The sequence below is a fragment of the Peromyscus californicus genome, unplaced genomic scaffold, assembly GCF_007827085.1.
Source record: "Peromyscus californicus insignis strain IS unplaced genomic scaffold, ASM782708v3 Scaffold_17__1_contigs__length_78620276, whole genome shotgun sequence".
In the NCBI taxonomy this organism is placed as follows: Eukaryota; Metazoa; Chordata; class Mammalia; order Rodentia; family Cricetidae; genus Peromyscus; species Peromyscus californicus.
Genome location: NW_026294469.1, coordinates 51,642,802 through 51,661,924, shown reverse-complemented (window position 1 = coordinate 51,661,924; position 19,123 = coordinate 51,642,802). Strand labels below are relative to the sequence as shown.

Here is a 19,123-nt window from a genome sequence, read left to right as displayed (position 1 = left end):
CACCCAAAGCATGCTAATTTTAGGAAGAAAGGGGGCAATGTATTGGTCAAGTCTAGAAATGGAAGGGCATGGTGTCAGCAATGGCTTGGTTCAGAGGACTGATGGCAGATGTCAGGAGCAGATGTGGGAGAGATCACATCAACAAAGAAGCCAGTGGGAGATGGAGGGTCCCACAGTCCCAACTGAGGGATCAACCTCCGAATATCATCACACTATAAGAATCAATACCCCAGTGCATGAAACTCCAAGGAACAAACCACCTCCAACTCACAGCACCTGGGCTCTCAGATATTCTCCAGCAGTACTGACTCTTAACACATACATTTACTTACTGATCCATTCAGATGGTGACGTGTAAGATTCTTGTTTGCAGCCTGAAGAGCAGTAAATATCTACTCTATGTGACCCAAGATGCATGTTAGATAAATGACAGTGGATTCTTTGATAGTTGTGTTATACATTCATTCTGAATGTTTTTAGTTTCCAAACGGAGATGATGAAAGTCACGGATGTAGCGGTGATATTTCTCTGAATACTCCTGTGGGAATCCTTAGCATCCTTCCTTCCTTTCTTTTTCAAGAGGAGAAACATTACCATCCCTTAGTCTTGACTTCTCCCACAACCATGATCACAGCCATATTACAAGTTGTTCTTAGTATCTTATTTCAGTTAAATATGTTTGCACACAACACCTTCTTTACCCGAGGCAAGTCCTGAAGACAAGATGACAAGAAATTAGAGTTTGACTGAGTAGCAAAACAGAGTCCGCACACTAAAACTAGAAATTAAGATCATGACTACAAATGAAATTGTTCTGGGGCACGGGGGAAGTCTACTCTGGAGATCCTGGCACTCCTGAGAATCCTGTTAGGATAGGATCAGGCTCAGCAACACCCAGTGGCACATCTGCAGTCAGCTGGAGTCTTGGGGCTCAAGTCACCATCTCTGTCTTCCCATCCCCACCTCAACACCTGTCCGAATTGCACCAGTTTTCAGGATCTGTCTTCTCTAACCTGCCCATCTCCTCTTACGGACAACCTGCTCCAGCACTGTACAACCTTCCCACTGCCTGCCCTTGACACTCCAACACAGGGCGGGCTTCACACCACCTTCCCCTCAGTGCCTGAATGAGTCTCCGAATGCAGTGAATCTACGCAGCCACTTTCCTTTTGGTGGTCAGGATCTAGATGAACTCCTGGAAAAGGAAAAGCTAAGCAGATTATCTAATGGCTAACACTGCATAGAATTCTAGAATTCCAACACTAGAAAGGATGGGAAATTTCAACCACAAATGTCCCGTCTTACATACAAACATTTACTACAGTATATAATCCTGTGTGTTGAAGGGTGGGAGTATGTGTGTGTGTATGAGAGAGAGAGAGAGAGAGAGAGAGAGAGAGAGAGAGAGAGAGAGAGAGAGAGAGAGAGAGAGAGAGAGAGAATGAATTGGTCTTACACTATTTACCCTGTTAAAAAACAAAATTCTAATAATGGATAATTAATGGACAGTCTGTGGCCATATTTTTTAGTTTGAGTTTGATACAGCCCTAACATACTCATATGTTTGAACACATGGTCTCCTGATGGTGGCAGTATTTAGGAAGTTATAGAACTTTAGGGACATGTGACCCAGATGGTGAGTATAGACCCCTGGAGATGAGGCTTCTACTCCAGGCCCACTTCTGGCTAGAGCCTGCCATTTCCTGATCCACCCCGATGTGAGGGGTTGGGGCCATGGCACCCGTGTCCTCCCCATACCTTCCCACAGAGATAGACCGCATCCTCTGAAACATAACCCACAATTAACCCTTCCTCCCAGAAGTTGTTTCTGTCAGGTTTTGGAACAATGCTGAGAACAGTTTGAGAGACCGTTCTGTAGCTGTTGCCCATTTGTTGAGACCCATGTACTACAGATCAGACTGCAAGTCTGAGTCTTCAGTGTTGGTGTAGAAATGTGCAAATTCAGTCTGGAGTCAAAGCCACGGTATTGTTCGGAAGGGATGAAACACTGGTTGTGATATGAAATCGTTTGTTTTTTTGTGAGCACCTGTGGGGAGTTAGTATCGAATTTCTTCTAATGGAGCCAAACTAGGTCTAAGCTAAGGATGACAAGGCCTCTTTAGTTGAAGGATGGGGCCTCAGAAGTTGAAACCTCCTGCTCCGATTAACCCTCCTGCTCCGATTAAAATATTCAGTTTATCCAATGAGCATTTCATTCCACGTACTCTATATAGGAATCCACATTGTCCTCTAGAGCTGCAAAAGCATTTTCAGGAGGTTTTAGGACTCTCGGTGGAGTTCAATACTTCATCCTCCTTTGATTTTTATTCCTTTTATTTTTTTGATTGACATGTATTAATTGTACATGTTGATGTAATCCAATATGATCTTTCAACACTGACTTCAATACATTTTTTATTTCAAACCTAATTTCATTAAAAAGTTCTCACTGAGCTGAAGAAAAAACGACCTGTAATAAAGCAAATTTATTCTGTTTTCTTTGAAATCCAAGTTCAGCAGCGCACTTACGCTGCCCTTCATTGTTATAGAAAACGCAGCACTGGGCAGTCTATAAGAGAAGACCATGTGGTCTTTGATGCCCTTACACCTGAATGGAGCAGGCTTGATTAAAATGAAAGAACTTATGCTGGACAGGGTGGTGCCCATGCGAGGCAGAGGCAGGTGGATTTCGGTCTTCAAGGCTAGTCGGCGTTGGGAGTTCTGGGTTATATAGTGAAATCTGTTTGAAAAAAAAAGAAGAAAGAGAAGGAGGAAAAAGTGGAGGAGGAGAAGGAAGGAAAGAAGTTAGGAATTTCTTTTAAAAACAGTGAAAATGGGGCTGGAGAAATGGCTCCGTGGTTGAGAGCACCAGCTGCCCTTGCAGAGGACCCCATTTTGATACCCAGCTCCCACATGGTGCCCCCACAACTGTCTGTAACTTCAATCCCAGGGGATCCACTGCCCTCTTTTGGCCTCCCTGGGTACCAGACATGCATATAGTGCACAAACATACATGCGTACACATAAAATAAACAAATGTTTCAAAAGAATCAGCACAAACAATAGAAAGAGGCAGAGCTCAGCCCCATAGAAAAACTTAATCATTTATTAGCGTCATTTCTTAGAGAACTGTGTGGGAAGACGGCTTTCTTAATATGTCACATTTTCAACATTTTTTTTTAACAAATCATATTTTGCACACTTTCCCATTATGTAATCAGGAACATTCAGGCTACATAGTAGAAATTAGCATTAACATAAACCATTTCAAATTTTAACAAGCGCCATAAAAGTAAGCCATCCTTTCAAAGTAAGTGATTAATTACCAAGCTTTGAAAAACTCAAATTGCCCATAAGTGAAATTTGACAGAAATAAATTCCGCAGAAATTCTACTATATAATATTTGGCTTTTATGTCTGAGCTGTAGAACTCTGACCAAGTTCAATATTTGCTCCCATAATATTGGCACTGAGTAATTATTCGTGCCAAGTCTGACCTGAAATGAAACATTTGCTCATTTGGTTGGTCTCACTAGCATGTTATTACATATTTGGCATTTCAATAATTCCATGATTTTCATAGGGCTGATAGGCAACTGAGATATAAATTTCTAAAAGTTGTGTCAGGATTTAGTGCAACCTGTATTTTGAATCAACATAGAGGTCCTGTGGCTAATGTGATGTCATATATGCATACATCCTCATGTGACAGGGTAGGTTCTAAGCACCAGAAGCATGTGTCAGGAAACTGTGTACTTTAAGTCCTGAAAACTTTCCTTCCTTCCTTCCTTCCTTCCTTCCTTCCTTCCTTCCTCCCTCCCTCCCTCCCTCCCTCCCTCCCTCCCTCCCTCCCTCCCTTCCTTCCTTCCCCCTCCCTTCCCTCTCCCTCCCTCTCTTCCTTCCTTCCCCCCTCCCTTCCCTCTCCCTCCCTCTCTTCTTTTCTTCATTCTCCCCACCCCCTTTGAAGTTTTGTTTTACATGTATGGGTGTTTTTTGTTGGTTTTGGTTTGATTTTGTTTTCTGAATCTGTTGCACCACATGGATGCAGTACCCATGAAGGCCAGAAGATGGCACCAGATCCCCCGGAAATGGAGTTGCAAATGGTTGTGTCCTGCCGTGTGGGTGCTAGGAATTGAACCCAGGTCCTTTGGAAGAGGAACCAGTGCTCTTAACTGCTGAGCCATCTCTCCGGCCCAGCTTCCTTTATTAACAGGAGCATTAACACTCTTCAGTCTCTACTCTACTGTGATCACCTAATCCTTGGTGTGCTTGCTTCAATTACATATGCTTGCACATAAAACCTTTCCTATACTAAGCATATCCTGAAAGCAAGATGACAAGATACAGTCCCTGCTCAGAAGAACTTAAAATTTAACTAGCACCAAAGTAACAAATAAAAATTCAAGTTATGATGCAAATAAAATTGTTGTGGAGCACAAGGAAAATACCACTTTGGAGCTATGGGAAGTCTTGAGGGTCCCAAGGAGATAGAATGAGGCGGTAAGATGGAGTCTGTGTTCTTACTTTATCATTTCTGAGTTTCTTCCCAGCCCAGCTTCTCATCTGGCAAAATCCTAAAGGTTCTTCAGATCTCTCATCTCCTTCCTACTTATCTAAGTGTGCATGAATAGTATATATCTCAGTATATATTATGTAATGTGTAGCTTTATCTCTACTTTCAAATGTGCTAGCCTGACACAACTGACTACAGATATCCACACTTCTTTGTTTTTGAACAGGTTGTTTGGAATCAAATCTGTTATTCAGACAGACTGCTCCAGCACCTGGAAGATCATAGTAAATCCAGAGCTGTCCTGGTATCACCATGCCAACCCCATTCTCCTGCTGGTGATGTACTACACATTGGCCACGCTGATCCGCATCTGGCTGCAAGAGCCCCTTGTAAGGATCTGCAAACATTTCCTAACCTTATCTACAAAATGCCTAGAATCTCTGGGAGGTGTGGTTGTCTCTACTAACCATCTACTCAACACTATTTCAGCAAAGCTGTAGTGTTTCACACATATTGGTATAATTCTATGAGTACTGAGTGAGGGTAAAAACTACCTACACAAATGCCAGTTCCCCATTGCTAGCACCAGTGTGTGCCACCACAAATGGCAGTTGGTAACAATAATGAAAGATTAATTTTTATTTGGCACTCACTAAGCCAAGAGGCTATGTGCTGGCTGTTTTCGTGTATCCTCCTTTCCATGCATTAGATAACTAAAGAATGAGTATTGTGCTTGTCTCATAGGTGAGGGAAGTGAACCGTGAGAGATGAGTGTTCTGACATTACACACTTACTGGATGGTACAGACTGGATTTGAGTCTAAGTATGACAGCATAGTCTTAGAGACCATACAACCCTGTTTTCCAGTGTTCTCTCACACCTTTGGCCCATGAGGACAGAAGCCATCATAGAAGCTCAACTCTCACTGGTACCCACGGCTCCCACTGTGAGGCATGGGGATTAGGACATTGCCCTCAAGCACCATGGAGCGCTATCTTTTTCTCTCTAGGCATACTAACAAGGGCTTGACACTTGGGACAGGAAGATCAATGCTTATGTGCTTTCCCTTTTCTTTCGCCTTTAGTCCTTTTGATGCCTTTAGTCTCGTAGATGGCTGGGACACCTGTTGTAAGGCAGGGAGGGGATTGGCACACAGAAGAAGTGCCTTTCTCCTTGCCACCTGCAGGGGGCACTGCGCATGTCCACGGAATCCGGGCCAAGATGTAACCTCATCCGAACTGCTGCTCGTCTTGGGCCTGGGAGCAGTTTTCCCTTTTCCCTTTCCTGCTCTCACTCTCACTGAATGTGCTAGAACTACTGCTACTATTACCAGTTGCAGGAGACCCATCTTGAAGGCCAAATGGGTAATGGACTCACTTAAGGGCCGGTATGACATAACAACAGGCAAGACCCATAGTCACTAAAGCTACGCGTTCTACAAGATAAACTAACAAAAACCAGCTCCCCCAAAAGTAAGTGCAGTCCAAATTAAACGGCGTCAGTGAAACTGGGGGAGGCACGTGGCTCCTTCTATCCCTGGCAGAACTGCCACCTGCAGAAGTGAGAGTTTTTCTCCCTCCTGCATGGTACTCGGTCCCCACGTCACACATGGAGGGTAGCAGTAATTAATACTAGAGTCTCGGAGCCCATCCTTGCTAGTTCCTTTTGCACGGATGTCTTCCTGTTGGGGCCCAAGTAATGGATGCAAAGTAGCAAAGTAGCAGATGATTTGTGAGGTCAGAAGGAAGGAATCATCTTGAGTTGCACCTTTCTCCAATTCCTTTTTTTAACTGACCATGCTAATAAAAGCCTGTAAGATTTTTATTGTTAGCTCCCTCCATAAACACATGAGTATGTATATATGTATATGTATATATATGCATATCATCAATAAAATTTTCACACAAAACTTAAAATGTATGAAGGGACGGAACTACTTCTGAATAATGTCATGTACATTACAGAAATTAAAACCCTTCAAGTTATTAAGAATTCCCAGTGTGCTTATCTGTTCCCATGGCATTCCATGTAGCCATCCAGGTAATGCAGTACCTTGGTGACAGCTCTGTGATTACTTCAGCTTTGTGTGATACTCTGGTGTTTACGTCATGGACCGTCTCTGGAGCTGGAGAGGTAGAGAAAGCTGTGGAGGAGGTCATCTGAGCTGTAGGCTCTGCAGGCAACAGTAGTATTCAAACCAGTGTCTGTCGGGGGCAAGTGGAACACAGCACTTAGAACAAGTACCAAGCATTGCAATCTGCAATGTAAATGAGCTGAGGCGGGAAAGTTTCTCATTGAGGCAATGTGAGAAGACGAGAAACTAACCATACCATAGTTTTAGAAGCTCTGGCACATTCAAGAAATACCAGCCATGAGATGTGAGTGCTGAGGTGGAAGTCTATCAAACATATAAGAAGCAGGGAGGCAGGAAGAAGAGAGGGGGGAGAGCATATCAAGAGTTAAATATCAGAAGGATTTGCCTCATTGCACAACAGGGTTACTTCTCAATGAACTTATCCTAAATTGAAAATACTCTGGTCAAGAATGCATTTATAATGCACCTGACCTGCTGACAGTCATAACCTATCACCGACTGCTTTAAATATACTCAGAATACTCAGCCTGCAGTTGCCAAAGTCATATATTGCAAAGACTACTTTATAATAGTGTTGAATATCATGTGTCGTTTATTATAGTACAGTGAATGTTAAAAAGTGATATGAGTGTTCACCTTTAACTGAACGTCCTTGTCAGTTAAAGTACCATTTCTACTGACTGCATATCACTTGAAATCATTGTGAAGTGAAAAATGACTAGGTTGGTTCATCACAAGTTGGGACTGTGTGTATGTGGCTGCTATCTGGCCTCTGGGAGGTAGGATGCTTCCCTGGGTGCTCTGCTGCACACTAGACCCCAAGATTGAGCAGTGAGCTCAAATCCACACCTTCTACTCGGATATGAGTTACACTTTAATTCCCTTTTTCCAGGTACACCTTTGCTGGAAAGACATCCTAGTCCACTCAGTCCGTTCTGTTCCTTTGTACTGTGTGAGAGCTCCAGATGAATCTGTATTTACTAAATGTCATCTTGCTGGACGTGGTGACACATGTCTATGTTCCTAGCCCTCTGGAGGTTAAGTCGTGAGAGTTGTGAGTTTAAGGCCGGCCTGGGCTACATAGCAAAACCCTGGGTTTAAAAAAGTTTTAATGAAAGATTCACCAGTGGGTGGCTTACTCCGTTGACTATGTACTCTTTTAGAAGTGCTTGCCCTAAGAACCAGTTGCATCAATATTTTCTGGTGCAGTTTAGAATACACAGAGAAGAGCCATGGGTATTTAGCGTCTGTAACATGTGAAGCTTTAACAGAGTCGGACAACAATCCATAGTGATGTTCGTATGGAGCACATGACAGTATGTTGTTATTTTCGGAGAGTGTTGATCAAATCCTATCTGTGTCACACACTAACTTTGAACACACGGGGCAAAGTGCAGTGCTTTGTGGATCTGCTTTGGGAGGCAAAGCTGCTCCCATGATGCTGTGTTTCAGGTGCAGGACGAGATGGCGGCAAAGGAAGAGGAGGGCACCCTGGACTGCAGCTCCAATCAGAACACAGCAGAGAGGAGGCGGAGCCTGTGGTATGCAACCCAGTACCCAACGGATGAGAGAAAAGTAAGGCACACAGCAAGAACTTTAGGCTCCCCGCTTAGTGTTCTGCATCTGTATCTTGCTGTTAAATGTGGGGTTCAATAGCAGTGGTCAGCTCACATTGCTTCCGGCTTGTAGAAATAATATGTCTTGGGTGGCTCTTTCCAAAACCCTCTGTCAGAGCCAAATCTGGGGCTTGGAAAGGAAGTAGGTGTTCCCATTCAACCCCAGAAGAGAACACTTTTATATACCCATCACTTTGACTGAAATCTATTAATCCTATAAAAAAAACCTGATTTTTTAATTAAAACATTTAAAACAAAAATAAGGAAATAAACTGTTGGCACTGATAGACGGAGGTTTAAAGGTGGGCTACACTACAGCAGAGTTGTTCACTGTGTTACTGAGTAACTGGCCATAACGCCATAACTGACTGGGGAAAGCCCAGGCTCTGCCTGTGTATGCTTATGGGCCTCTTGGTTTTTCAGGCACAGGCCGAGAGAGTATTGGTTCACATAACTCTTGTAATGTGTAAGTTATATGTAATATTTCACTATTGCCAGACAGCTTGAATTCATTCTGGCTTGTGCCATACCAACTTAAGAGTCCGTTTGCAAAGCCATCGAGACAGGTATTCTTGTCCTAGATAGGGCTGGCAAGTCAACCCCAGCACTGTAGAGAACCCAGGAGACTCCGATACATTCAATGACAGACGAGTTTCTTCAAGACACACAGCCCCGTTCTCAGTGTCAATGTCTTGTGCTGAGAAGGGGTGAGAAACAGAGGAGCTACTGTAAGGAAGGACAGCACCGTGGGGCAGGTGGGGTGCACCACAGGGCAGGTCGGGTGCCTCATGGCACAGGTGTGGTGCACCATGGGACAGGCATCATGCCTGAGATACCTGAGGGTTTCCCCTTGTCTCTCAGATATTATCTTGCCAATTTCACCAGATAACAGTGACAGGATAGCTAGACAGTGTGCAAATTAAGTCCCATGGGGTCTGGAGGGCCGCAAGACCCTGTCAAGGGAGAAAAGGTTACAATTATTTCTGTTCATATGTTGATCTTTGCATAATGTCTGAGAAGCCATGGTGCCTGAGTGGAAATCAAAACCCAAACCCCAAATAGAGCCATGATTGTAGGCCCACCACTACCACCACCATCGCCAATGCTGAGCATACACAGAAAACAAAATAAAAGCCAGTTTCCTTGACGAACCAGGATGAATAAGCACATTATGATGGCCCACATACTGGACATTGGTCTTATACAATTACAGTGACCTCAGAAATTCTTATAGCCTGTGACATAGTATCACCGCACAAACATGGTTGATATGTTAAGATCACACTGTTGAAATAACTCTGGTGCAGCCTAAGTGTGCAGCATTTATGGAATCCACAAAAGGTGCAGTTACATGCTGGGACATCACATCTATTTATTGCTCCCTGCTGACTCCCTCAAAGCCATCCCTAGTCCTTCAAACTCCTTTCACAGCAAGTGCCCCTTAAAGGTGGATTGTTCTTACCTTTTATACCATATTTTTATAGCACCTTTTCTAACTTTAGATGTGTGATCTTTGTGTTTCCACTGGGGCTAGTCTTCAGTGTGGGAGCATGCTGTCCAGTTTGCAGCTTAGGAATGGTAGTCTTTGCCCTATGACCTGGGAGTGGAGCAGGCTGTATGTACCTTTGAGGTTAGTGTAATTATAGTATCACACAAAAGTGAGGTTGCCCAATGATGCAGTCCCCAGAATGTGCCTAGTTATTAAGCAGCATGTGACTATGTTAGTTTTCTTAAATATTAACCTTGAATTACATGCTTTTTTTTTTTTAAACGTCTGGGCAAAGTCTTGATGAGGAGTGCAGAGTGTTCTAACGTCACTGTAGGGCAGAGCTCACTGTGTCTATAAAAGTGTTTATGATCTCGTGGCTTAGGACTGCTTATTTGTTTGTATAACTGAACATCAGAGTTGGGAAATGGTTACGATAAAGGATGCTGTTCAGTTCAATGGTCTGTTGTGTTTTGCATGGCCGTTCTAACATACTAGCATCCAGCTAGTTAGAGGCTAGGTTTACCTATAGAAACATGTGCAAATGAAGATGTACTTCAGACTGCTTTTAGCTTACCAACTAACATGCTGTCCTGCCTTGCTTTTTGCAGCTTTTATCCATGACCCAAGATGACTACAAACCATCTGATGTTAGTATATCCTTAGAATTGTCCTTTGTGCTTATGTAAGTGACTTAAAAGTGGCAAGTGGAGTTAGATCCTTTAAGTATATTTGAACTATCTGTAAATTCCTATGAACTTTTCAGTTTATTTTTCAGAAGCTGTATCGGCTTTATTACTCTAAAAATTCTGACTCATGTACTATGAGACTGACTATAATACACAAAACATATCTATATTTTGATAAAGCCCTATTTGGAGCGTTGTTCTTTTTTCTGTGTATGTATATGTGTGTACGTGTATGCACCTGTTTGTGTAGGTGGGGGTGCACACATATGTGTAAGTGCATATGTATGTGCAGGTAAATGTGTGCATGTGTGTGTGAGTATGGAAGCCAGAGGACAACCTTGGGTGCCATTCCTCAGGAGCTGTCCCCCAACTGGTTTTTGTTGTTGTTGTTTGTTTTGTTTTGTTTTTTATAGCAATGTCTCTCACTAGCCTGGAACTTTCTGTAGTCTATTCCAGCTGGTCAGTGAGCCTGTTTCTGCCTTCCTAGCTCTGAGACTACACGGGCATGCCACTGTGCCTGGCTTTCTTTGCATATATCACGGGAACCCAATTCAGGTCCCTGTTCTTGAAAAGCAGGCACCATACTGACCAAGTTATTATCCCTAGCCCTATTGACCAGTCTGTCTCCAAGACAATCCCATTTGTAGCTGTGCTAATTATTACATAAATGGGAAGTATTGCCTGTATGTATATTTATGTTTGTCTCACATAATGCCAGAGAGATGAGAGGAAAAGAACACCCAAGTGAATTGGGAGACCTGGAGAACATTTGCTTAGCCCTGTGCGAGTGAGTAGGGTCTGGAACAAGACCAGGGTGGAGAGCTAGGGAAGGTATGGAGGACCACATAGCCAGATGTCTGGAAGATGTGCAGTAGAGAGAGTAGACCTTGATCAGGGAGGGCCCCACAAGCCTCTCATGGGAGTCTGTATTTATAATAAGGATAAGTCTGTCGCATGGTTTGTAGCAGAAGTGCAGAAAGATCGGGGATGCATTTTACTATCACTAGTCTAAGGAGACCAAATTTGGAGACAGCACGCAGGATCCATCTTGATAAAAATATTTGGAGATTTATTAAATGGCTCTAATCAGCTTTTCATCCTGGGTTATGTGTGGACTTTGGGAAGGAAGAGGCGTGACTGCAGAGAGGCCAGACGGCAATCACTGCTGTCCTCTTTCCTGCTCCCCTGGCAGGGTCTGCTGGTGACCGTGAATGGCAACCCCGTGGACTACCACACCATCCACCCGAGCCTGCCCTTAGAGAACGGCCCCGCCAAGACTGACCTGTACACCACTCCCCAGTACCGATGGGATGCCTCGGAGGAGTCCTCAGGTAATGCCCCACAGTAAAGTGAGCGGCCTCGCTCAGGGGTGTGCTCCACTCTCTTTCATTCAGAAAGTTGACGCCGCTTCCTGTCGTTCTGTGTATAATTCGGTTCTTGATTCTCCAACAGCCTCTGTTTTTAAACAGAAATAGTGCCGTCCATCATCAGTAAAATTAGGCCCATTTCTTTAGAGCTGTATTTACACCACCATGTTTTTATTCACGTTTGACTCTTGCACACAAAATCAGTGGCATGGAATGGGGTGGGACAGGGGGCTTTGAAAAATAAAATGTGAGAAAAAAAATTTGAGGGTGCTAATTTAGGTTCTTGCTGTGTAGCCCTGCTTGACTGGCATGTAGACCACGCTAACCTCAGACTTACAGTAGTAATTCCCTTGCATGTACCTCCCAAGGGCTGGGATTGCAAACAGGTGTAACTTCACCTGGCATGTTAACTTTTTATAGCATTATACTTATGTGTGTTTATACACGCACACACACATATTATATATAATATTATATATATTATATGTGTGTGTGTCCATATCTATCCACCTACATGCTATTTTTTCTACTAGTTAGTATGAAGGCCAATAGTTTAGCTAGTTAATCTTTTAAGAATTTTTTTAAGAGGATGCTTTTGTAAGTCCCTGAAAAATTAGAGAAAGCTGGGCAATTTCCCTCCACCTCTGGTGAGGGGAGCCATAGCATAAAACAGAGTCCCAGAACATTGGCACAGTATCCAGTAACAGGCATTTTAAAGGTGGGGGTCCAAGGATGGGGGACAAATGCTGCCACAGCAGTGAGAGGAAGAAGAGAGAAGGGAAAACAACCCTCCTTAGCAACCACCAGAGCGCTGGTAAGAGGCCATTTATAGACGAACCCTGATGCTCTGATCTGCCTGCTTGTTGACTGCAGGTGCTCTCACTGGCAACCCAGAGCAAGTGCCATGGAACTATATGCTGAAACCTGGGCAGCAGAACATCTCTAGACTGCAGAGAAGGAATTTTAAATCCTAACCGTACAGTATTCAGTAAGGAACAAACCTGGTCAGAGCCAAAGTCTCCCAGAGGATACAAACTCAGATTCCAGGAGCACGTGACTGACATTAGGAAGGACCCCACAGGGGAGGGGCCATCACTGACAGCTAGGCCTGTGAAGGTCCAGTGAGAGAAGTGACTATCATCTACAACACACACACACACACACACACACACACACACACACACACACACACACACACACCATACCAAGAACTTAGCATGCTGGTAATTCTCAGATCCATTTGATTTATCCTTTTATTGCTGCTGGGCATGATTCATGAATTTTACTATAAACCCTAGTCTCAACCAATTGTAATGTTGGAGAAAGAAAAGAGACACTGGACTAGTGTCCAAAAAGCCTGACTGCAGCCTGTGTCGAAGAAACTGAGTAACCACTGGTCTGTGAGTGGGTTTGTTCTTCTTCACATGGTATAACTCTGTTACACCTTATTAATATGTGTCACAGTTAGTTAAGCTAGAAAGTCAAAAGAAACATCTTGCTGGCATATCAATATTTAGTACTATCCCTGGGTCAGGTATCTGGGTGTGACAAGGCTGGGCTCTCTGACTTGAGGTCTATCATCAGCTTCTGGTCATTCTTACGGCTGAGGTCTGATTTGGAGGCTTACCTGGGGCAGAATCTATCTAACCTCACTTTGGAGCTGCTGCTGATCGGAGACTTGGCCACTGATGGCCAGCTGGATGCCTCAGCCTCTGGCTACCTCCGTCTCTCCATTGGGAAGTTACAACATGGTAGCTGGTTTCTCTCTAAAAGCAAGACAGTAGTTGGTTGAGAGAAGATGCCTGCAGTGAAAGCCACATTCCTTTCAAACTGAATCTGGTTGATCTGGGAATGTAGCTCAGTGGCAGACATTTGCCTAGTTTACATTCAACCCTAGGTCCATTCCCCAATACCAAAAACAAGCAAACAAACAAACAAAAACAAAAAAAAAAAAAAAAAAAAACGTGAATCTGGGAAGTGACAGTCCATCTCTTCAAGAGTGTTTTATTCAAGGGTCAAGATAGACAGCCATGAATACCAGAGGATGGACTCTTTGGAGACCATCGTAGAGGGATCTCTCTATACTTTCTTCAGTGGAAACTCTTCTCAGCATCCCTGGGCTATTATCTCCCACCAGGCAGAACTCACCGCATCTGTTTCACTTCTAGATGCTGTCTTAGTTGGAAACACTTCCTATACCAAAAGACTCTGCCCAAACCCCACATGATGTAGTGTGGAGGTGGACATTGGGACAGATATCAACCACATGCATACTTAGTCATGTGAAGTGTTTGTCTATCTAGAAAAGAAAGAGGAAGATGAGGACAAGAAAGAAGGTTCAGAAGGGGAGGGAAGCCAGGAGGAAAAGAGGAGTGTGCGAATCCACGCCATGGTCGCCGTGTTCCAGTTCATCATGAAGCAAAGTTACATCTGTGCCCTCATTGCTATGATGGTAAGTACTTGCAGAAGCCTCCAGGGCACAGTAGGTACAGACCCCAAGCCTCTCACCAGGATAGGGACTTCAGTCTTCCCCAGGCTATGGCAAACATTGGTTGGATATGTAAGTTTTTCGTGGGATTTTTTTTTATGTTATAGATTACAAAATTATATCGTCTTCACTCACCTTCTTTTCAAATGTTAACATTTGTCTCAGAGTGACTCGTCAGGTTTAACTGGCTCCTATTTTGCTAACTAAAGAGGACACACAGGATAGCTTTTCTGATAGATATTAAGGGTCTTTAAGACTGTGGACCATTTTTATATCTCTCATAGAAGGGAGTGGCCACGTGTTATCTTAGAATTGAATAAGAATTGATCCTTATTCGCTACAGTAACATTCGTACTGGGGCAGTCATCCAGCTGTCATGATTCCCAAGAGCTTCTTGGCATGCTTTCCATTTATACATGCTTCTGCTCACCTCCATCTCCAAATCTCCACCTCCAGCTTCAAAATGGCCCTTTGGCTTATACATGGAAGATAAAGGATGCTCTAACCTCCTCCTTCCCTTAAAACAAACTGTCTTGAAAGAGAGAATTTGTTTTGAGAAACGTGGTATCCCTATTTAAAGTATAATTCCTCCAAATCCTGTGGCCAGTAGTGAGACTCTGTATTCCTGATGGTGATAACAAGAGGTGGCGGGGTGAGGGGGCAGAGAGGAGGGAGAGACAGAGACAGAGATTGAGGGTGTTGAGCCAGGTCTAGGTGGAACACAGGCAGAAGGATTGAAAGTTCTAGCCTGCCTGGAACGCAGAGATGCAGCCCCTAAGTAGAGTGGGAAACAGTTCTGGGGAGTAAGTTCATTGGTAGAAGGCTCCCCCAGCTCCTGGGCACTTTAGTGGGTCCTTCCTACATGAGCTTGTGTGTAAGTCAGTTTCAGATTCTAGCAAGGACACGGCTACACGTGGCTGGAAGGGATTTTTTTTTAAAAAAATTCCTCAGTCTCTGAGAACTTTGTGGCAACAAGGAAAATATATCATTTGCCCATAGAATCTGACCACTATTTTGTCCTTATAGGATGGAAGCTGAGGTTGGCCTTTGTCAATTTGCCCTCATTGTTCAGTGTTTAGATGCAGTTTCTTCAAGTAAAATTTCTAATTTCTATCATGTATGTCTACTTGACATGAATGTTTAATCTCAACGTCTGGTCCTCAAAATTCCCATTTCTCACCCAGCTGTAGCCCACACTCATTCAAGAGCATAACTAGTCACCAGCTCCAGATTATTGGGGAAAACAAAGTTGTTTTCATATCACAAAGTAGGGTAAAGATGAAGAGATTTTGGCTAAAAGGCCTTTGACTACCCTAAAGGAAGCACAAGGCCAATGTCATGTTCAGCCATCTCCCCTCCCGTCCTCCCTTCCCTGCCCACGGACTGGGATCTCTCCGTTATCCACATACTAGTCTCTTGTCATCTAAATGCCACTACCTTTTCTGTGTCGAGAACTCTCAACTCCCCAGAGTGTGCTGCACTGACAGCTGTCCTTTGTCCCCATGGTGCTGCAGGCGTGGAGCATCACCTACCACAGCTGGCTGACGTTCGTGCTGTTGATTTGGTCCTGCACTCTTTGGATGATACGCAACAGGAGGAAATACGCCATGATCAGCTCTCCCTTCATGGTTGTCTATGCCAATCTGCTGCTGGTACTGCAGTACATATGGAGCTTTGAACTTCCTGAAATTAAGAAGGTCCCGGGATTTCTAGAAAAGAAAGAGCCAGGAGAACTTGCTTCAAAGGTAAATAAATGAGGAGACAGGAAAGAAAGAACAGCAATAATGATCGCAGTCACCACAAGCAAATTTTCACGAAAGTAGCCTCTAAATGATTTGGCAATTAGAAATACCAGAGACCTAGAAGTAGATTACATTGTTTAGACACCTCTCTTTTTATTCAGAACTGGAGAAGAACCCCAATGGTATCACCATTGGGATACCATCTCTGGCCCTTGTTTTGCTTTTTATTTCATAAGTGAGCACTGCCATTGTCCAGTTTGGGCTGAACTCACTCTGGAGCCCAAGCAAGGCTTGAACTTACAATCCTGCTTCAGCCTCCTGAATAGCTGGGATCAAAAGCCCATCAGGCTTAGCTTAGACAACATGTATGACACCATGCTTTTAGTTTTGACTTAGAAATGACAGCCTTTCTACTGAAAAAAAAAAGATTATTGTATGAATTATTTTTGTAATTTGAAATGTAATAGTAATCATGTATAGTCTGTATAACTTAGTATTCCCTAAGTTTATTAGTAAATTCTTTATAGCATCAATTATACTACTTCAGGTTTCTGCTGTATCAGTAGATGTGGAAAGAGAATCAGACAATGTGAAATAGAAAACACAACATAAAATAAATGGAGAAACTGGAGAATTGTTTGACAGGTTGACAGTTTATAACATTCAGCTTCTTTGCATGTGCCATCACAGACAATAATTTGCTGTGGACAGTATTTTTCCCAATTATGTTCTAAGAGCGTTTTCAGTAGCAGAAATGATAACACTTGCTGTTTATTTCTTTTGCTGTCCAGACTTCACCTACAGTAAAAACTTGCAATCACTTCATTGCCTATTTACTTTCTTGAATCATTTTAATGGTTTCCATTTCAGAAGATTAAATAGCACAGCTTACTATCTGTTTTACTATATAAAGTCCAAGCATGCATTCCCTACATGTTGACAACATTAAGACAATAAAAAACAATCAGCATATACATTGAATAAACCTTCAATTTTTTCATCACTGGACATATAGGAAACTTCATATCTCCAAAAGACACAATCGTATAATGGAAACAGTCTCTTTCTGGAAGCTGCCATTTATGGGTGTCCACGCATCCCCCACACATTTATTTAGTGAACAGGCTAAGCAGAAGTTGTATCCTCAGAGCAGACTGAATGCCGGGGTCAGGCATGGTGTTGAGTGCCCTTAATCCCAGCACTTGGAAGGCAGAGGCAGGTGGATCTCTGTGAGTTTGAGGCCAACCTGGTCTACAGAGAAAGTACCAGGACAGCCAGCACTCTTTCACAGAGAACCCTATCTCAAAAAAAAAAAAAAAAGAAAAAAATAGGAGGTGAATGTCACAGCCCTCTGTTTAGCAGACAATGAAAATCTCATTCCTCAAAGCAGCTCCTCGGCCTGCCCAACATCTGCTTATCTGCCCAGATGTGCCTCCTGCTGAAAACTCCTGATGATGCCGTCCGTCACTGACTGGTTACCTCTAACTGACAACAGAAACTGTCATACGAGAAATTCAAACTACACCTTTTCAGCCGTGTTGATCCATTGCAGCCTAACTCAAAACACCAGAGAGATATTGAAAAAAAGAATGTCAGCTAAATTGTAGGATTAAATTCTGTGTAATCTAAAGGTATTAATTCTTGGAAAGAATATTTTATTTTGGAAATAAATCCATGGACTTTTTTTTCTTTGAGAACTTATTGTCGGAGACAAAGGTCTCCCTTTAGATAACTGAACTTACAAAATCTCCCACATAATGACTTCATTTGTCTCTGTGTGGTTATCAGGATTTATTATCGCCAATGATAAGGCATATGACTTGGTGAAATGAGTGACAATGCAAAGCGACATCACTCGTTCTTAGCTTTCAAATTTCCTTCTTTCTTTTTTATGGCAAATATTTACTGAAAACCTTTCCTGAACCACAAGATAGCAAGTCATATCCACGAAGAGGTCCAGAATCAACAAAGACAGACAAATGTTACTGAGACGTGGAGGCACCGGGACTGTCACACACTGCCGGTGGGGGTGGAAATTGGTGCAGTAGCTTTGGAAAACGTACATTTGTTGGTTCCTCCAAGAGTTAAACCCACAGCACAGATGGGCAGTGCCAGTTGTGGCTTTATATACTTATCCAACACAGATGGAAACACAGAGACATGGGAAAACTTATATGAACTTGTAATGTTACCCGTTGTAGCCAAGCAAGCAACTTAAGTGTTCTCAACTGATGTGTACATAAGCAAATGCCTGCATCTTTATAAAATGAGATGCTGTTCCCTAGTAAAAAAGCAAAACAAGAATGAAGTACTATATACATATTATAGCATGATTAAACCTACTACACTAAATAAATAAGTCATTTACAAAAGAGTGTGTATTATGTAATTCTCTCTACTTAAATGTCCACATTGTGTAGATAAGTACAGACAAAAAGTAAATTAATCATTGGCTAGAACTAATATAGGAAAGAAAGGTATGGCAGAAATTGTGCTGCTGTGGAGGACAATGAAAAGATGTCAAAACAGATGTCAGTAATGGTTGTGTGACCCTGGAAGTCGACAGAAACCCACTAAGTAGACACTTCTCAGGAGATTCTTGGACTCTAATCCATAGCCTCATGCATGCTGAGCATCCAGCCTACCTATATATACCACGTATGAAACATATTCTTGAAATGAGTGAATTGTGTGGTATGTGAATTATATTTTAATAATACTATTACCAAAACCAAAAAATGTCCCTACTATGTGCTGGGCAGCATATTCTCTAGAGAAAGGAGCTCCTTGAATCAGGAGATTTTTTTTTCCCCAGCCCCAGGAGAATATCAACATAGAAATGAGTGAGCTTAGAATTTTTCTCAGCCATTGCAAGATGAACAGGAATAACAAGCCGGTATATTTTCTGGCATGAAAAATTCTTCTCCATATCTATGGAATCTTCAAAATAAGGGGTACTGAAGAGTCAAAGGGTTGTTATACAAGACATGCCAAACTCTATCGGGCCCTGACTGTCAAGAGGAAATGAGTCTCTCATATTGACCTTGAAAGAATCCAGTTGCTGATGTTGGTTTCTTGTTAAGTAGAAATTGTTCATCTTCCTGAGACCTTTAACGGTGCTACATAT

At 42.8% G+C, this 19,123-nt stretch overlaps 1 protein-coding gene across 10 annotated transcripts in view; it reads left to right on the top strand.

Annotated features, from left to right (window-relative positions):
• Positions 1-19,123, top strand: part of Piezo2 (piezo type mechanosensitive ion channel component 2) — a 372,574-nt gene that overhangs the window by 259,115 nt on the left and 94,336 nt on the right. For 9 of the 10 annotated variants that reach the window (XM_052742303.1, XM_052742301.1, XM_052742304.1 and 6 more), the window contains 6 exons: positions 4,740-4,902; positions 8,061-8,183; positions 10,322-10,360; positions 11,592-11,730; positions 14,070-14,218; positions 15,769-15,999. In XM_052742303.1, coding sequence (XP_052598263.1) covers positions 4,740-4,902; positions 8,061-8,183; positions 10,322-10,360; positions 11,592-11,730; positions 14,070-14,218; positions 15,769-15,999 — 844 coding nt within the window. The remainder of the gene's footprint in view (positions 1-4,739; positions 4,903-8,060; positions 8,184-10,321; positions 10,361-11,591; positions 11,731-14,069; positions 14,219-15,768; positions 16,000-19,123) is intronic. The other variant, XM_052742300.1, reaches the window with a different exon arrangement.